Source organism: Amblyomma maculatum, chromosome 1, assembly GCF_055883805.1.
Source record: "Amblyomma maculatum isolate TAMU_Amacu chromosome 1, ASM5588380v1, whole genome shotgun sequence".
NCBI classification, from domain to species: Eukaryota; Metazoa; Arthropoda; class Arachnida; order Ixodida; family Ixodidae; genus Amblyomma; species Amblyomma maculatum.
Window position 1 is genome coordinate 13,874,014 of NC_139344.1, and position 15,987 is coordinate 13,890,000.

The 15,987-nt window shown below is 51.4% G+C and overlaps 1 protein-coding gene across 1 annotated transcript in view; it reads left to right on the forward strand.

Moving 5' to 3' along the window:
- The window catches only part of nvy (CBFA2/RUNX1 partner transcriptional co-repressor nervy), a 172,507-nt gene that overhangs the window by 15,911 nt on the left and 140,609 nt on the right, over positions 1-15,987 (forward strand). Inside the window, exon 2 of the mRNA XM_084587740.1 lies at positions 8,596-8,798. Coding sequence (XP_084443866.1) covers positions 8,708-8,798 — 91 coding nt within the window. The 5' untranslated portion in view covers positions 8,596-8,707. The remainder of the gene's footprint in view (positions 1-8,595; positions 8,799-15,987) is intronic.

Here is a 15,987-nt window from a genome sequence, read left to right on the forward strand (position 1 = left end):
ATCGCCTCTCCTCCATTCAGTAGTAGTCAACTAGCATACGAATATATTAGTTCTACATTGATATTATTAAATCGATCACAGTCCATCTTTGCAGAACATACCAAGGGCAAATTATCAAGGAATAATAAAATTAACAAATGGGCAGGCAACCAAGATATGCGAAAAGAGAGAGGGTAAATATGTACAAGAAAAACGAAAAGAAATTTTATCGCTGCTTTCAAACACCTCCAAAGCTTTTACATGCACCCCCCCCCCCCCCCTTTTTTTTTGTTCTGATTTTTTTTTTTATTGTTTTCTGCAATCCAAAATTTTTCTTTTTTGCCCAACTTATATTTTGTACTGGTTTAAGCCCGTTGTGCTTTTGGCGGTGCGGGAGGCAGGACAACGTTATATTTATTTCTTTTTAATTGCCCACGTTTACCTCAGTTAACGAAACTACCAGTTTTTATATAGGGAACTTGTAGCTATACGAGCGTAGGCACATATATCGTTCATCCCTTACATAGTAAATGCATTTGATGACGAGGTCACGGTCAAAGACACGCCTGAATATACGACTTCGAGTTGCATTATGGACTGCTCTTAGAAATGAGTTTTCAAATAGTCTATTGGTCGAATTTTGGAGTTATTCCGGTTTGAGTGGGAACTCGGGACATTCCACGCCCAGTTAGAGAATTTTCTTTCGTTTGTTCCCTCTATCATGTCTGCGTGCAAGAACCTGCCCGTATAGTCTGGAAGTGTCCACAAAGTGGGTATGTGGACCCGTTTTCTATGGCGACAAAAAAAAAAGAAAAAACGGCAAGCGCCATTGCTGTCTATGATCGCGTTATATGCGTAGAATTTTCTGCCGTCTTTAAATCATATACAGCCGCAGCCCTCATCTGCCTTTGAGCGATTTAATGTAAATCGCTAGTATTTGAAGCAGATGTTTTGTAATATTCGCTTTTGCAGTCTCCGTACGAAAAACTGATACGGCATCATCTTGTCCAGGGCTTCGAACTCTTCCTTGGGAATAGTCACCGGACTATGTAAACATAAAAAAAAAAGCTAATTATTGATTTCTGGTTAATTAGCGGCTAACCACGGCGACTTTCAAAACAATTTACGTCAGTCGCAGCTGATTGTTCGTTCTTGAAAATTTCTCTGTCCATTTAAAACTGCCTGTAGTTAGGAATTTTTGAAAGTATTGGTTGAAACAACCGGTATGTGAGGAGATCGATCTAAAAGAAACAAGTGAAAGCTAACAAGTCTGGGAATAATATCAATGCATGTGCCAAGTTGTCCTGGCACAGATTATTATTTTTTTTGCTTAGCTTCAGAATAGCGAAAGGCCCCTGTAAGGTCGTCAACAGTGCATGTTTTCTCGAGTTTTCTTTTTGTGTGTGTTTGTGTTTCCTGCCGTTTCGGGCAGCCGGCCCGCGAGGCGCGCGGGCGGAGCGGCGCCCGTACCCAGGGAGGGGGGACCTTTTCTTGTTTTGGGTTACAGTGTGAAGTGTCCCTGCTTGTGCGCGTTATCTGTTTTGTGTCTTTCTTGAGGGGCGAGGGGTTTCGCGCATTGAAGGGCACTCTGCCGTTCGGTGTTTGGCCTGGTGGCTAGCGCGCGAGGCTCCGAACGCCGTCGGCGGACCCCGTCGAGCGTCCGTTGGGTGTTGTTTTTCTTATTTTGTATGTGTAAAGCGCAGTCGTAAATCTCGTGCGCGTCCTCGAGAGTGGAATGCCAGTGGTGGAAAGGCCGGGGTTGGGACGCTTCGGCGAACTGGACCTCGGCTACGGTGTTCCACGAATCTGTGTGAACGGGGGGGACACCAAGGACGTTTTCACGGAAACGGAAAGCGCGCGAAAACGACGAGGTGCGATGGGTGGCCCGGGGAGTTGCGGCCCGGGGAGTTGCGGCCCGAGCGAGGAAGAAGACGGACGTTCTCCCGTACGCTCGCTTGGGACGACGGACTGTCCTAAGCCGGAGGGCGACCCAACTCTGTGTTTTATTTGTTCTTCCTCTCAACTGTGCTGTGTTTGTTCATCCATTCAACCTATTAGTTTAATTAAATCAGTTTGTTAATTTAATTCGGCCCATTGAAATTCTTTCGACGAAGCAAGGAGACGGGACCATTACCAACAAGAAGAAGAAGAAAAAAAAAAGGAACTTCAAGAACCATCGAAAAGAAGTTTACTGGCGCAGCCGAATACAGGATCACCGTCTCCCGTCAGGCTTCGGCGATCACAAAAAAAAAAAAAAAAAACTTGTTCAGCAAGAAGACTTCCAGGCCGATGGACAGCGCTTGAGAAGGAAGTCTCCGTCGAGAGAGGACAGGGCGAGAACACAGCAACATTGTGGCCGACGGACAGAGCCATCACTTCAGATCGACGGACCGACACTGAGGCTAAGGAGCTAGCGGCTTAGCATCGAGAGACGCCCAGCATTGTGGCCAACGGACTGAGCCATCAGTGCGCGTAAGGTGCGAGCCGCGCACCAGCGCGCACGGCCAACGGACCGAGCCAGCGGTGCTCAGCGCATCACGAAACTGACTTCCAGCGCACCGGCCAAGGGGTCAGCCGCTAATGGACTAGCGGTGGACTTTCGTGTGTTTTCCAAGGGGTACATCGCGCATTGGCAGCGGAGAGAAGCAAAGCCCGGGCGCAAGAACGGCAGACGACGCGGTAGTCGGGGAAAGTAGGGTGGCTACGCCAGCGGAAAGGTGAGTGGCCCTTATGCTGGTCCTCGGAACCCACTGGTGCTGTGCGTTTTGTAACGAATAACAGGAATTGTGCATGATTCTTCGTAGCGGTGCAAGGGTCACGAAAATGAGTGCGGAGGGGAGCGGAAGTGATAGCGGAGTTTCAAGAGCAGAGGAGGCGACGGGGGCAGGCGAAATGATGGAAACAATAGGATCAGCAGGAGCAGATAAAAGCGGTGGCGAGGCTCCCGATTCAGCTATGCGACGGCTAGAAATGGAGCTGGAGCTTAGGAAGACCACGCTGCTCATTGAGCGGGAAAAAACACGTCAGTTAGAGCTGCGAAGTGGTGGACCACAGGGCTCGCTAACAGATGGTAAGCCGACGCGCGAGGAATCACTAGCGCATTTCGCAAAACGGCTTAAGAGTTTACTGACCGCAATTCCCTCAGATCCAGAGGTTCCAGTGTGGCTCGAGGGAATCGAGGGCATTTTTCGTTCCTATAGGGTGCCTGAAGAGGTTAGAAGCCATTTAGTTTTGCCTCTGGTGACCGCGAGAATCCCACACCTCTTTTCTAAACTTTCAACCGAGGAGCTCGACAGTTACGATCTGGTAAAAAAGACGATTCTGTCCGAGTTGCGTCTGTCGCCAGGTGACTACCTCAGGCAGTTCCGCAATGCGCTTCCGGCTCGTGACGAGACCTGGCAGCACTTCGCGTCGCGAATTGAGAGCTACTATGCTTTTTACATGGCGGCGCGGGGGATCAAAACGCTAGAGGGCCTGATTGCTCTCCACGTGGCTGACCAGATGAAGCAGACACTGAGCACTGAGGCGTATAAGTACGTGAAACGAGAGGAGGGGGACGGTTGGGTGAGGCTACATGAGATAGCGAGGTTGGTGGAGGCTTACGAGGATTGCGAAGGTAAGGGGTCGGGAAGGAAGCAAACAGTTGCAGGCAGAATCCCCTCTGGCAAACAAGCAACTTTGCAAAAGTCCGGCCTAGCTGCGCAGGAACAGCCACTCTCCTCGAGATCCTCAACATGCTTCATTTGCGACGGACCACATTTCGCTCGCTCTTGCCCTAAAAAACCAGCAACTGGTGACGCGCATAAGAAAAGCGTGAACAGAGTAGCGCAAGAAAGACTTAACGCTGTCGACAACCATGACAGCGGAGCGGTCGGACGGGGAACGACCCGCCACTTTCCGCCTTGCGGGGAGCCATCGGGGAAGGATGGCCTCGCGTCACTAGAATACGTCGACTTGAGATGCGGCGAGACGGGTCTGAGGGCCCTGATCGACACGGGTGCAGAGATAACGGTGATTAAAGAGGGCGCCATACCCAGCGACCAGGTGGAGGTGGTGGGCAATATACCACTAGTGGGAGCTTTTGGTGCTAGAGTGGTAGCCAAGCTCGCTAGAGTGCCGCTAAGCTTAGCAGTAGATCGGGATCGGCAGATCAGAGAGAGTGCGTCGCTGTTGTGCGCCGTAACGAGTGAGCTGGCGTCCAGGGAAGCAGACTGCTTACTCTCTGCAGAGGCTTGGGACATGCTTAAGCAGGCACGCAGCAGAGCTTGTGAGATGCCCGACATGAAACTAGTGGAAGCCGGGACCCTGGGCACTGGCAGCTGGGGAGAGCAAGAACTTCGGCCGTTGGGAAACAACGAGGCAGATCGGAGTACGGATGAGGTACTAGTGGCCGCTAACGAGACACACCTCGAGGCGACGAGAGCGCAAGAGAATCATGTATTCCGTGAGGCGCAGCGGTCGGACCCGGGCCTCGCCGATGCTTGGCGCCAGGGGAAAGCGAGTAGCCACGGGATGTTCGTACGCGATGGCTTGCTCTACCACAAAGACAAAATTGCCGGCATACTGTATGAGCAGCTAGTGCTGCCTAGGGAGAGAAGAGGCGAAGTACTGATGCTGGCGCATGAGTCCCCGTGGGGAGGGCACCTGGGAAAGAGGAAAACAATGAACAGAGTAAAGATGAGCTTCTACTGGCCGGGTGTTAACGCAGACATCAACGAACATTGCAGGACCTGCCATGGATGTCAAATGAGATCAGACCGCCGAACAGCAGATAGAATTCCTATCGCCCCGCTCACGCGGCCTAGTTACCCCTTTCAGGTGGTGAACATCGATGTTATCGGGCCGCTTAACCCCCCGTCAGCAAGGGGACACAGGTACGCGCTTTGCGTCACCGACCTACATACGCGCTGGCCAGAAGTCGTCTGCCTAACGTCGCTTACAGCGGGGAAGACGTGCGACGCGCTTCTTGAGATTTTCTCGCGCACCGGCGTCCCGGAAACGATATGCAGTGATCAGGGTACTAATTTCGCCGCTCAGATGACGCAGCTACTCTGCGAGAAAATCGGCAGTTCGCCGCGGTTTTCCACTCCGGAGCATCCTGAGAGTAACGGCTCCGTCGAGAGATGGAACCGCGTTTTCAAAAACATGATTTATCATGTAATTGAAAGTGACAGGCGTAACTGGGACAAATGTGTACCTTTCCTGCTCTGGGCATACAGAGAAGTGCCGCATGATACAACGGGAGTCTCTCCATTCCAGATGCTCTACGGGAGACACCCGACGGGACCCTTGTCCATACTAAAGAAAACTTGGTCAGGAGAGGTAGATATCCCCAATAATCTTAGAGAACCAGCGGCCCGATACTTGGAGAAGTTGAGGGAGCAGTTGCAATTGGCGGCCGAGATGGCGGGGCTCACCGCCACCGCGAAGCAGGGAGCTTATGCCGCGCACTACAACCGCCGTGCCCGACCAAAAACATTCAACGTTGGAGAGGACGTAATTTTGTTTCGCACGGACAGTCACGGAAAGCTCGGTGCAAGGTGGTGCGGCCCCTATAGGGTCAGTTCGAGGCCCCGCCAGAACTCATACGAAATTGAGGTGGAAGACGGAAAGAGAAAGGTGGTACATGCAAATCACCTGCGCCCATATCATGCGAGAGTAAGCCACACAAGCGTGATTTTTGGCGAGGATGCCGAATTCGGGGAAGTCGAGTGCGCCCCGCCGTCCGATGAGCAGCTGGATGGTTGTTTGCCGTCCAGTGCGACAGAGCATCTGACTCCGTCCCGGGATGAGCAGATACGCCAGTTGTTTGGGTCATACGGAGATGTATTTCAGGGACGGCCGGGAGCGGCGCGCATCGGAGAACACAGGATAGTACTGAAAGAGGGGTTCATCCCGAAAAAGCGGTATACCTATCGCGTGCCTCAACTCCTCAAAAAGGAGGTAGCCAGACAGGTGGACGAGCTGCTAGATTCAGGGCTCGTATATCCGGCTTCGAGCGCGTTCGCCCATCCAGTGGTGTGTGTAACTAAGAAGGACGGCTCACTCAGGCTTTGTGTGGATTACAGGGCCTTGAACGCCGGTACTGTGGACGACGCTTTCCCTATGGCCCGCCAGCAGGAACTAATCTTTCGCGTGGGTGGCGCGAAATTCATTACCCTAATAGACCTAAAACGAGGGTACTGGCAAATTCCTCTGGAAGAAGAAAGCCAGGAGAAAACGGCCTTTGTTACCCACGTCGGGCAATTTGCGTGGCGGGTCATGCCCTTCGGACTGAAAAACGCGGCCGCGACATTTCAAAGAGCCATGAACGAGCTGCTAAGGGCACACCAAGAGTACGCTTGCGCGTACTTGGACGATATAGCAGTATTCTCCGGAGCTTGGGAGGAACACCTTGATCACCTTAGGGCGGTGCTCAGTGCTGTACGCGAGGCGGAATTTAAAGCCAACCTACAGAAATGTCAGGTCGCGGCACCGCACATCCGGTACCTGGGACACGTCGTGGGATCGGGGCAGCATGGACCTGACCCTGAGAAAGTTGACGCCATCAATGAGTTGGCGACGCCTGGCACAAAACGCGAGCTCAGGAGTGCTCTCGGTCTCTGCGGTTACTATAGAGACTATGTTGAAAACTATGCGGAAATTGCTAGACCCCTCACAGCGCTGACGGGAAAGAAAGTGCCAAATTGCATTCCGTGGAATCCAGAGGCGGAAGAGGCTTTTAAGAAACTAAAGGCAGCACTTTGTAGAGCGGCGATGCTCTCAACTCCGGATCCTGACAAGCCATACTGGCTATTTACGGACGCATCCGCTTTTGCGGCCGGCGCCTGCCTGGCCCAGATGGATGGATCAGGCAGAGAGCTTCCCATATCGTTCGCGAGCCACCGGTTCAACGAAACGCAGATGAGATGGGCCACAATTGAGCGAGAGGCCTTCGCAGTGATGTGGGCTCTACGCAGATTTGACACTTGGGTATATGGGGCGCGGGTGCATGTCGTATCCGACCATAATCCTTTGGCCTACATCACGGCCAGCCAGCCAGCCGGGGCAAAACTGGCGCGTTGGGCTTTGGCGCTGCAGCGATACAATGTGACTGTAACCCACCGAAGGGGCACCGCTCACGCAAATGCTGACGCACTGTCACGCTTGCCTCGCGCACGGGGAGGTAGCGAGCCGATTTAGCGCCCAACACCGCTTTTGCCACCAGTGGGTTTCGGGGACAATGCGGTCGGGCCACTCATGCGACTCTTTGTGTGAAGTGTATTTGCATGGCGTCTTGTTCTACGCCCCCCGTGAGGTGATTGTATTTAGGGTTCTGTAACTCGGCGCCAGATTGTACTGGCGGTTTTGTTTCTTTTTTTTTTTTTTTTTTTTTTGTGCGTTGTAATGAAGTTGTGACGACCTTTATGTTATTTATCGTGTGCAACAACCAGTGAGGTTGTTGCAACGATCTTAGGAGGGGCGTGTAAGGTCGTCAACAGTGCATGTTTTCTCGAGTTTTCTTTTTGTGTGTGTTTGTGTTTCCTGCCGTTTCGGGCAGCCGGCCCGCGAGGCGCGCGGGCGGAGCGGCGCCCGTACCCAGGGAGGGGGGACCTTTTCTTGTTTTGGGTTACAGTGTGAAGTGTCCCTGCTTGTGCGCGTTATCTGTTTTGTGTCTTTCTTGAGGGGCGAGGGGTTTCGCGCATTGAAGGGCACTCTGCCGTTCGGTGTTTGGCCTGGTGGCTAGCGCGCGAGGCTCCGAACGCCGTCGGCGGACCCCGTCGAGCGTCCGTTGGGTGTTGTTTTTCTTATTTTGTATGTGTAAAGCGCAGTCGTAAATCTCGTGCGCGTCCTCGAGAGTGGAATGCCAGTGGTGGAAAGGCCGGGGTTGGGACGCTTCGGCGAACTGGACCTCGGCTACGGTGTTCCACGAATCTGTGTGAACGGGGGGGACACCAAGGACGTTTTCACGGAAACGGAAAGCGCGCGAAAACGACGAGGTGCGATGGGTGGCCCGGGGAGTTGCGGCCCGGGGAGTTGCGGCCCGAGCGAGGAAGAAGACGGACGTTCTCCCGTACGCTCGCTTGGGACGACGGACTGTCCTAAGCCGGAGGGCGACCCAACTCTGTGTTTTATTTGTTCTTCCTCTCAACTGTGCTGTGTTTGTTCATCCATTCAACCTATTAGTTTAATTAAATCAGTTTGTTAATTTAATTCGGCCCATTGAAATTCTTTCGACGAAGCAAGGAGACGGGACCATTACCAACAAGAAGAAGAAGAAAAAAAAAAAAGGAACTTCAAGAACCATCGAAAAGAAGTTTACTGCCCCCCACTTGCTACACCCTCGCCATCAGTCCCATGTAGCGTATTTAGTATAATCAGCCAGTTCATTTTTTTTTTTCTTTTTTACGCTTTAAAGGTACGAGTCATAGGCCGTGTCCCCGCAACTTAGACGAAAGGGGTTATAAGTGAGTTGCCGCTTCATCACTGCTGTCCGGCCTCGATATCCACGAGGTTAGGCAGGCTACTCGTCAAAGCCGACAATAACGGTTACCGCCAGCAGACGCACGCGCAAAAATAAGAAAGAAAATGGAGCAGCTAATTTGTTTCTCTGACCAACGAACCACCTCTACGCAGGAGACTATCTGAGCCGACGAGAGAGTGCTGGTGCCGGGCTTAAGCTACGAGGCACACGTCGGACGCTTGGAGATGGCGGGCTTGTGTGCGTGAGCCGCTCAGCTGTCCTGCCATGATTGCGGGCCCCGACGGATATACGGCGCCCTGCACAGCTCAACAGACTGCCATGGCCATGGGATACCCCCTGTACAACGTCGGCGAATGTGAGTATGCGCCCTCGGCTGCTCCGGGTCGGGGTCGGGGTGTGCGCGGGTGCTTGAATGCAATTCGTCCCAGGTGGCCCATTCCACTTGCGGCGACTTGCAGACAGGTGTGCTGCACGACAACCTCATACGGCAAGTTATGTTCGCGCACCCGTATGCATGTCTTAGAATAAAAAGGTAGCGCAATACGGACGACCACAGAGGAAAGAAACCACAAACAACTAGTCCAATTAGCCTGGCAACAAGTTGTATTGAAGCATGTATGTCTCCATCCGCTGGGAGCGAGAAAAGCGCGCTTCGCGCAGCAGAGACGATAAACCGCTTCTTTGGCGGGTCAGGGTATCGTTAAAGTGCAAAAGGGGCATATGTTCCCTCAGTGTTGATATCGAACTAGACGTGCAAGAGATGCACACGAACAATATTTTACTTTTTCGTTTCTGTGTAACTGGCATGGTTTCGGAGAATAAAGTATATGTTTCAAAAACTAATGACGAACAAGTTTTAGAAGTCCTGCGTCAAAGAACTGCACGCATCACCCACTGCTCCAGGTCAATGTCATCATGGGGAGAGTCAACAAAAATGCTGCGAATGAAAAAAAAAAAGATACTTTTCTTTTACTGCATCCTTTCTAATACTAATTGCGATGAGGACTATAGCTGAAGGTATGAAGTTTCAGTAGTGATGAGCTGAACTTCGGCAGCTGGCTTTTAGAACATAGGAAATGCCGTCTCACGAGACACGAAACTGGTGCTAAGATTCGACGCGTTGTTCTCCTCTTATACCTTTTATTATTCATTGTAGAATTGTTAGCAAGTCGGACAGTCACCCAGACCTTATTTTCACACTGCGGCTATGTGCAGAGCTAATTCTATCATGCTTACTGTGAGCAGCACGGGCATCATAGGAAGTGAACTATCGCATGTGCCCTTGAACGCGGCAAAGGTGTGAGATTCTCATGTGGTGGCAGCTAGCATCCGGTCTGTTTGGAAACGCGAAGGTTCGTATCCATCGCATCGGTCTTAGTGGAGGGTTGCACGTGTGATACATTGTATTACGCCTGTCCTGTATGTCTCTTTCTGAGTGTCGTCCGTTTTGGCGCTACATTTTTTTCAAAGGAACTTGCACCAACCCCCCCCCCCCCCCCCCCCCCCAGCAAGTATTATTGTATTACGCATTCCGCGGGTATCCGTACAAGGAGAGTCTCTAACATCACTCTTTAAGAATTGGAAATCTTCAAACTGATGTCAAGGGGAGATCTCTGTACTTTAATGTGCGTAGATGGGAATGATATTTTCCTATTTTATTTCCACCGCACAATTTTTCGTGGGTGAACGTTTGTGGAGCTAAATGGACAAACTCCGCGCTCCAATAGCCTCAGATAGGGTCGGCGGGAAGGACAGAAAGTTTGTCTATTGCAAGTCGTTGTCAATACTTTGTGGACATATCCTGCTTATAAGTGATTTCTCTCTGATCTCTCTCGAGTTTCCGTAAAACACGTAAGTCCGAAGAAGGAGACAGCGGGAAATAAGGATCCATCTCCGCTCAATGACAGGGCTGCTTTTCGCTTTGTAGAATTTGCCTGCATGCGCGCTCCAGTAGTGTGCCGTTGAATTTTCGGAAATTGTTCAGTACAGCAGCACCACCTTCCCCATTTCTACCTAAACTGACATGGGCACATGTGTGGCTCGTCGATGGGAATTATTTCTTCCTTATTTTATTTACCGCAATAGACGATCCTTGCAGCGTTCGGTTCGCCCTCAGTTCACTTCCCATCGCATCGTCGGCTGAGCACCACGCTTCCACGTAACCGACCCTTCTCGTTCGCGAGCAACGCCGGCAGCTGGGCGCCGAATAGGTGCTCCAGAGTTTGACAAAGCTTCACGAGTACCTGACAGAGTCTGGCCGTGCGGGGGCCACTCGCACGGCCTCGAGAAGGCGGCCGGACGCTCTGCCAGATGCCGCGCGGAAAGAACTGCCCATCTGCGGCGCACAGGCCGCTGGTTCGAACAGGCGTTGAGCCACGGACCGCGGCATGGGAGGAGGGCCGCAGGCGCGCCACTGTTTCCTGTCTGCTGCGGTCTGCATACAGTCGGCAGGCCTGCGCGCGCAGTAGCTTTGACTTGACTCGACTACAGCGTGGCCCTGGCTGCTTCGACTCTGCCGGTCGTGAGCGCGCACGCTCTTCTTGCGCTTGTTTTGTAAGGGGAAAGGGGGAGGGGGGGGGGGTGGATTGGGTCCTGCCTGCGCTGTCTGCTGGGCTGTCGGTTCCTCTGGGGCTTGTCTTGCCTTCGCCTGGCTTGTCTCGCGCCTGCTTAATCCGAAAAGGGTTTTGCTCCGCCGCCGGTTGGCCCGCGGACCGCGTCTTGTGCCGTGTAGCTGCTCGCCGGCCTTCATGGAGCTTGTCAGGGCCCTTATCACGCACGCTCGACACGGCCATGCGAGCGCTCGGAAAATAAACGCAAAGGCTGGAAACCCGCGGGGCCGAACAGAGGAAGCGAGTAATTTCTCCCATCAGACCGTGACGCGAAACATGCGCCCCGGCCCAAAGCTGGTAAAGAGTTGTACAAAGCACGCTAGTCCCGGGAACCGCGGTCGTAATCTTCGCTTTGGGCGACGGAAAGCGATGAACAGCGAAACAGGGCCCGAGGAGTGCGCATAACTGACGCTGTTCCGTTCCGATCGCCACAGAACGGAGTCCGTGTGCTGCTCTCGCCATGAAGTCGGCAGTATACACGAACTCTTTGTGGGCCTGCCATTGTGTATGACGTGGCTTTGTTTTCTGTGCACTCTCCGCCTGCAGAGCATCTATGCCGGTCTTTGTTTTCGCATCAGTTGTTTTCCTGCATATGTTCAGTGGGTATCGAGTTCATCAGGCAAATTTATTGAGTGTACAAAAGTTCAGATTCGCTCAACTGTGAGCCCTCCTAGCTAAGCGCTCTTTCGAAACGCTTCAGTAGACAGTTCATGAATTTTATGTTTGGGCTGTCTGTGTAATCAAGTAAACCTTTCTGCGGTTCTTTTCACTTATGAGGCAAGTGTAGGATAATGTAAGATACTGTATGAACGTGTTAATGCGCAGCAAAAAGTTTTCTTCTGAGGTTTGTCCTGCGCTCACAGAGAGCAACTCAATCTGCCATAAAAACCAATGGAGGAAAGGTTTTGAAATAAAAAAAAGCCAACTACAAGCATGTTGAGGATGGATTGGTGGATATATTGATTGTTATGCTGCAGTTATGCAGTGTGTGAAAATATTGTGTTGATGAACTATTTCGCGGAATTTCTCCAAAATTTCTTAGTTTGCATAATGAAAAATATCTTTTGAAGGCGGGGTCTCGTTACCTTTCTAAAATTTTAATCTAGCTGTGGGCGAAATTTTTGAATGAATGACATTTCGTGCATCTGACAATTTTTTTTGTGGAGGGGGGGGGGGGGGGGCACAATTCGAATGCGTTCTTTGAAAACAAAAACAGAAAAGAAAATTTTCTGTTTTTGCAATAGAAATGTTAAGGTATTTTCACCCGCAAATTTGTATTTTCAGCTGAAAAATTCGGGCAAACAACAAAATTTTCTGAAATATTCCGTTGCCCCCAGTCGTAGCGACAGAAATATAGCTGAATACCGGTGTACTAACAAAATTACATTGTTACAGGAAAAAATAATCTCTCGTTACGACAAAACAAGAAAGCGCTATTCTTGGCATGTTCCGGCCAATAAACTGTTTTGGTTCAGCTTCGCTCTGCAACGGAAAACTCGTATAGGTTTAAACCTGGTTACACCCAAGATACGGCGATAGCTGTACGATGATTTCGGTTTCTGCTCGTCGAAAGCTTTTCAACGATATATGACTTGACCGTTGAAGCATAAAGCTCAATGTTTAATCACAAATAGTTAACTGAAATTCATTAAGGCCTGCAATTAGGCCAGTGCAGCTATACTCAACGTATGGTATTCAAATACATATTACTTGATTTTGTAGAGAAATGTTCTATTTTCACAATTACCTGAAATCTTAAAGCCTACAGTTAGTCCGGTGTAATTACACTCCACGCACGCTGTTCAACGATGTACGACTTGATCATTTACCGTAGAGGTCAATTTTAAATCACGATAAGCATACACTCTAATGACAATGCGTAATTATAAAGCTGTCAATTAGTAATGTGGTCATAAGCGGTCTTCGAGCCATGTGGTCATGCACCGGTTCACCATAGCACACCGTAATAAGCGAGACAATTCCCAGTATAACCTCTGCCGAGCTTGCGGTTAACTGAAGATACCGAAGCGGTCTCCGTCCTAGGGTTTGTACCTGGAGAAGTAGAGCTATCAGTCTAATACCTCACTGACTCTAAATTTCGCCCTTTTTATTCGCGGATAACTATGCCTGCAACTACAAAAAAAAAAAAAAAAGAAAGTGGCTCAGCATCCCAGTTGTGTAGTACAAACGAAGCGTATGCATGAAAAGATTAAGACGTGAAATCTGTGTCATTTTGTTCATCAATGACTTTGTCATTGCCCGGGTGCGCCCTGGTAGAAAAGTTCCCAGGGGCATAATTTGAAACTACGCCACATTTTCATAGCCCTTATTGTGTCTTTGGCATGAGCAAATCGAAAGGTGATAGCAACAAGAAAAAAAAAAAAACGCCGAAGTATGGCGGTGCGTCGCCCAACGTGAGAAACAGCGCAGCTTATCATCATCTGCGCAGGCGGAAGGTGAAGCAATTGAAACTAGAAACGTGAGAGATAAATTGTTAACGATATGAAGGAACTGCAGTGAACGCGCCGCGGAATGCCATCGAACGGTATCGTAACGTCTGTAACTTCAGCGCATGGAACGCAGAAGGAACGAGAAGAAGCGGACAGCGGCGGCAGTGTGAAATGTAGGCGCGGTGCTCTTTCCTGAGTCTCCTCAAGCGAGTGCAAGGGGTCTGTGTGCCGTTCGAGGAGGGGGGGGAAGTATCTTCACGCGGTGCTGCCGACTGCCACGCGTGACTGCGATGCATCTGCGCGAAAAGGGCCGCACGCGTGTGTTTTTCAAGTCTGCACTCTCGAGCGCAGGCGGGTGCTGGGGTGCTGCGGGAACGGCGCGATGGGGCTCTGGCTTGTGTCTCGCGATTTGATTCCCCGCGCGCGCGCGCGCGCGTTGACAGAAGACGGGCCAGGCCCGAGTGGACGCGCTGCCAAAGGGTGATAGCCGCGCCGAACCAGGCCCCGCGCACTGTCACCGCTCCCGCGAGCAAATCATCTCGCGTCACGTGACGCTGACATTGGACAGCGTCCCAACGGGAGCGGTCTGGTTGCCCCCCCCCCCCCCCCCCCCCCCCCCTGCGCCGTTTCCACACAGGCCGCGGCGACCCTGGTGCCCTTACTCCCAAGAACGAGAGCACCGGCACCGCGGAAAACAAAGAAAAAAAGAAAAATAAACGGCGACGCGAGGGCAGCAGCACTCGGGTGCTGGGCGTTCTCAAGCCTGCGCGCTGCGCCACGTGCGATTTCCAAGAGCCACCTCGCGACCGTCGTTTCCCCGAACGGAGGGCCAACGATCGGCGAGCGGGGACCCACTCAGCACAAAATCACTCCCGCGAAGGTCCCATCATTTCCAAGGACAATCAAGAGCACCAGACTTAAACGAAGCTGAAGACAGCGCACTACAATGAAAGTCCCCTCTCTGCTTAAGAACACCAGTGTGTTGGGCATTACGAAGAGCGCGTCATTAACGGAAGCATGATCTGTCTGAACCACGGCTGCATCTCTCGCGAGAATCGTCCGGTAAGGCGTAAAGCGTTGTCGCAAGTCTCGACATAGCGCTTACGACTTGACAGCGTGAAGGGGAGTTGCTCAGTTTCTCCAAAATTTTTCGTTACGTCGACCTACAATACCGGAGCCGGCGTATATCATCGGTGCTCGGGTGCGGAGGGTAGGCTGTGCCGCAGCGAGAGCTCTGGCCGGGACCGTCTCGGCATTGTGGTTCTTAGTCGCGTGACTGCCGTGTTGCACACTGGACGCTCAGCACCTTGGAATGCTCAATGTCAGCGTTCCAAGGCAGTGTTGGATTAAGGGTAGGGATAAGGAGGCTGAAGCCCAGAGCCCCATCTTTGAGAGTGGGGGGGAAAGGGGTACATTTATTCTAACCTGCTTCCGAAATATATGGAAGCACAAATACCGGTACTTCTAGTGACAGATGTGAAGCGAGAAATCCGGTGTGGTCCTGCCTACCTGCCTAATACAACTATGCTTAGCACGATCAGGTTGGAAGACTCCTGTAAAAATGAATTTCCCGTCAAGCACTGGGCGCCTTCTTTATGAGACAGTCTGCGTTTGCTTAAGGATTGGGGAGCGTTTTAAAGCGAGAGCTCTACTATTACGCCATGTTTCGGGTCATTGGGTGGAACAGTTTGACCTTGAAGCCAAAAACGGCCTTCACCTACAACGAGCGTAACCGAGCCAAACAGAGCTCTCGCTCTGTATCTAGGTTTAGAAGAGTTAAACCCCCTTAATTTTTTTCGTAGTTTGCCATCCAACCCTCTCTGTTCAGTGGCGGTGGAGGAAATGATAAAAAAAAAAAGTTATGGGGGGCACTCAAGCTCCACGTTTAATAGTACGAAGCGACAGTTAACGGCTCCCGTCTGTAGCTCCCCTTGCGGTTCCTCGTTTGCGCACATGTAGCTTCTGTTCGCTTAATTACTAGTCCCTTAGCATGTGCCATTAACATCTCTCACATTCCCATTAGCATACAACCCTAAGGCACCACATTGTTCTGCTACCTGTCCTACGCCATCTGCCCCTGGGCAGATGGCGTAGGACGGCGTTGAAAGATAGGAGCGTCTGTGGCACTCTGTATGTATAGGTTGCGCCGGCCAGGGACTGAGTGGTGCCTAGTTACATTGGTCCTTGAGTGGTGAACGGGGGAGGGAACAGACAGAAATGCCCATGGCGCTAATATTACCGGCGGAAGCTGAGGAGGTCGATTCCTGGGACCAACGAAGTAATAAACAACCTGCCCCGACGGCTTCAGACGGTGGAGAGTCGAGACAGCTCCGGCCAGCAAATGCGCTGAGCTCGCTGCCCGTTTCTGTTTTGAGAGAAATGAATGTGACGAACGTTCGTCCATGCTAATATTTTCGTTGTTTTGTTGTCACTGTCTTATCTTTCTAATGACGCGTGCTATAGGAAAGAATAGGGAGAGAATAGT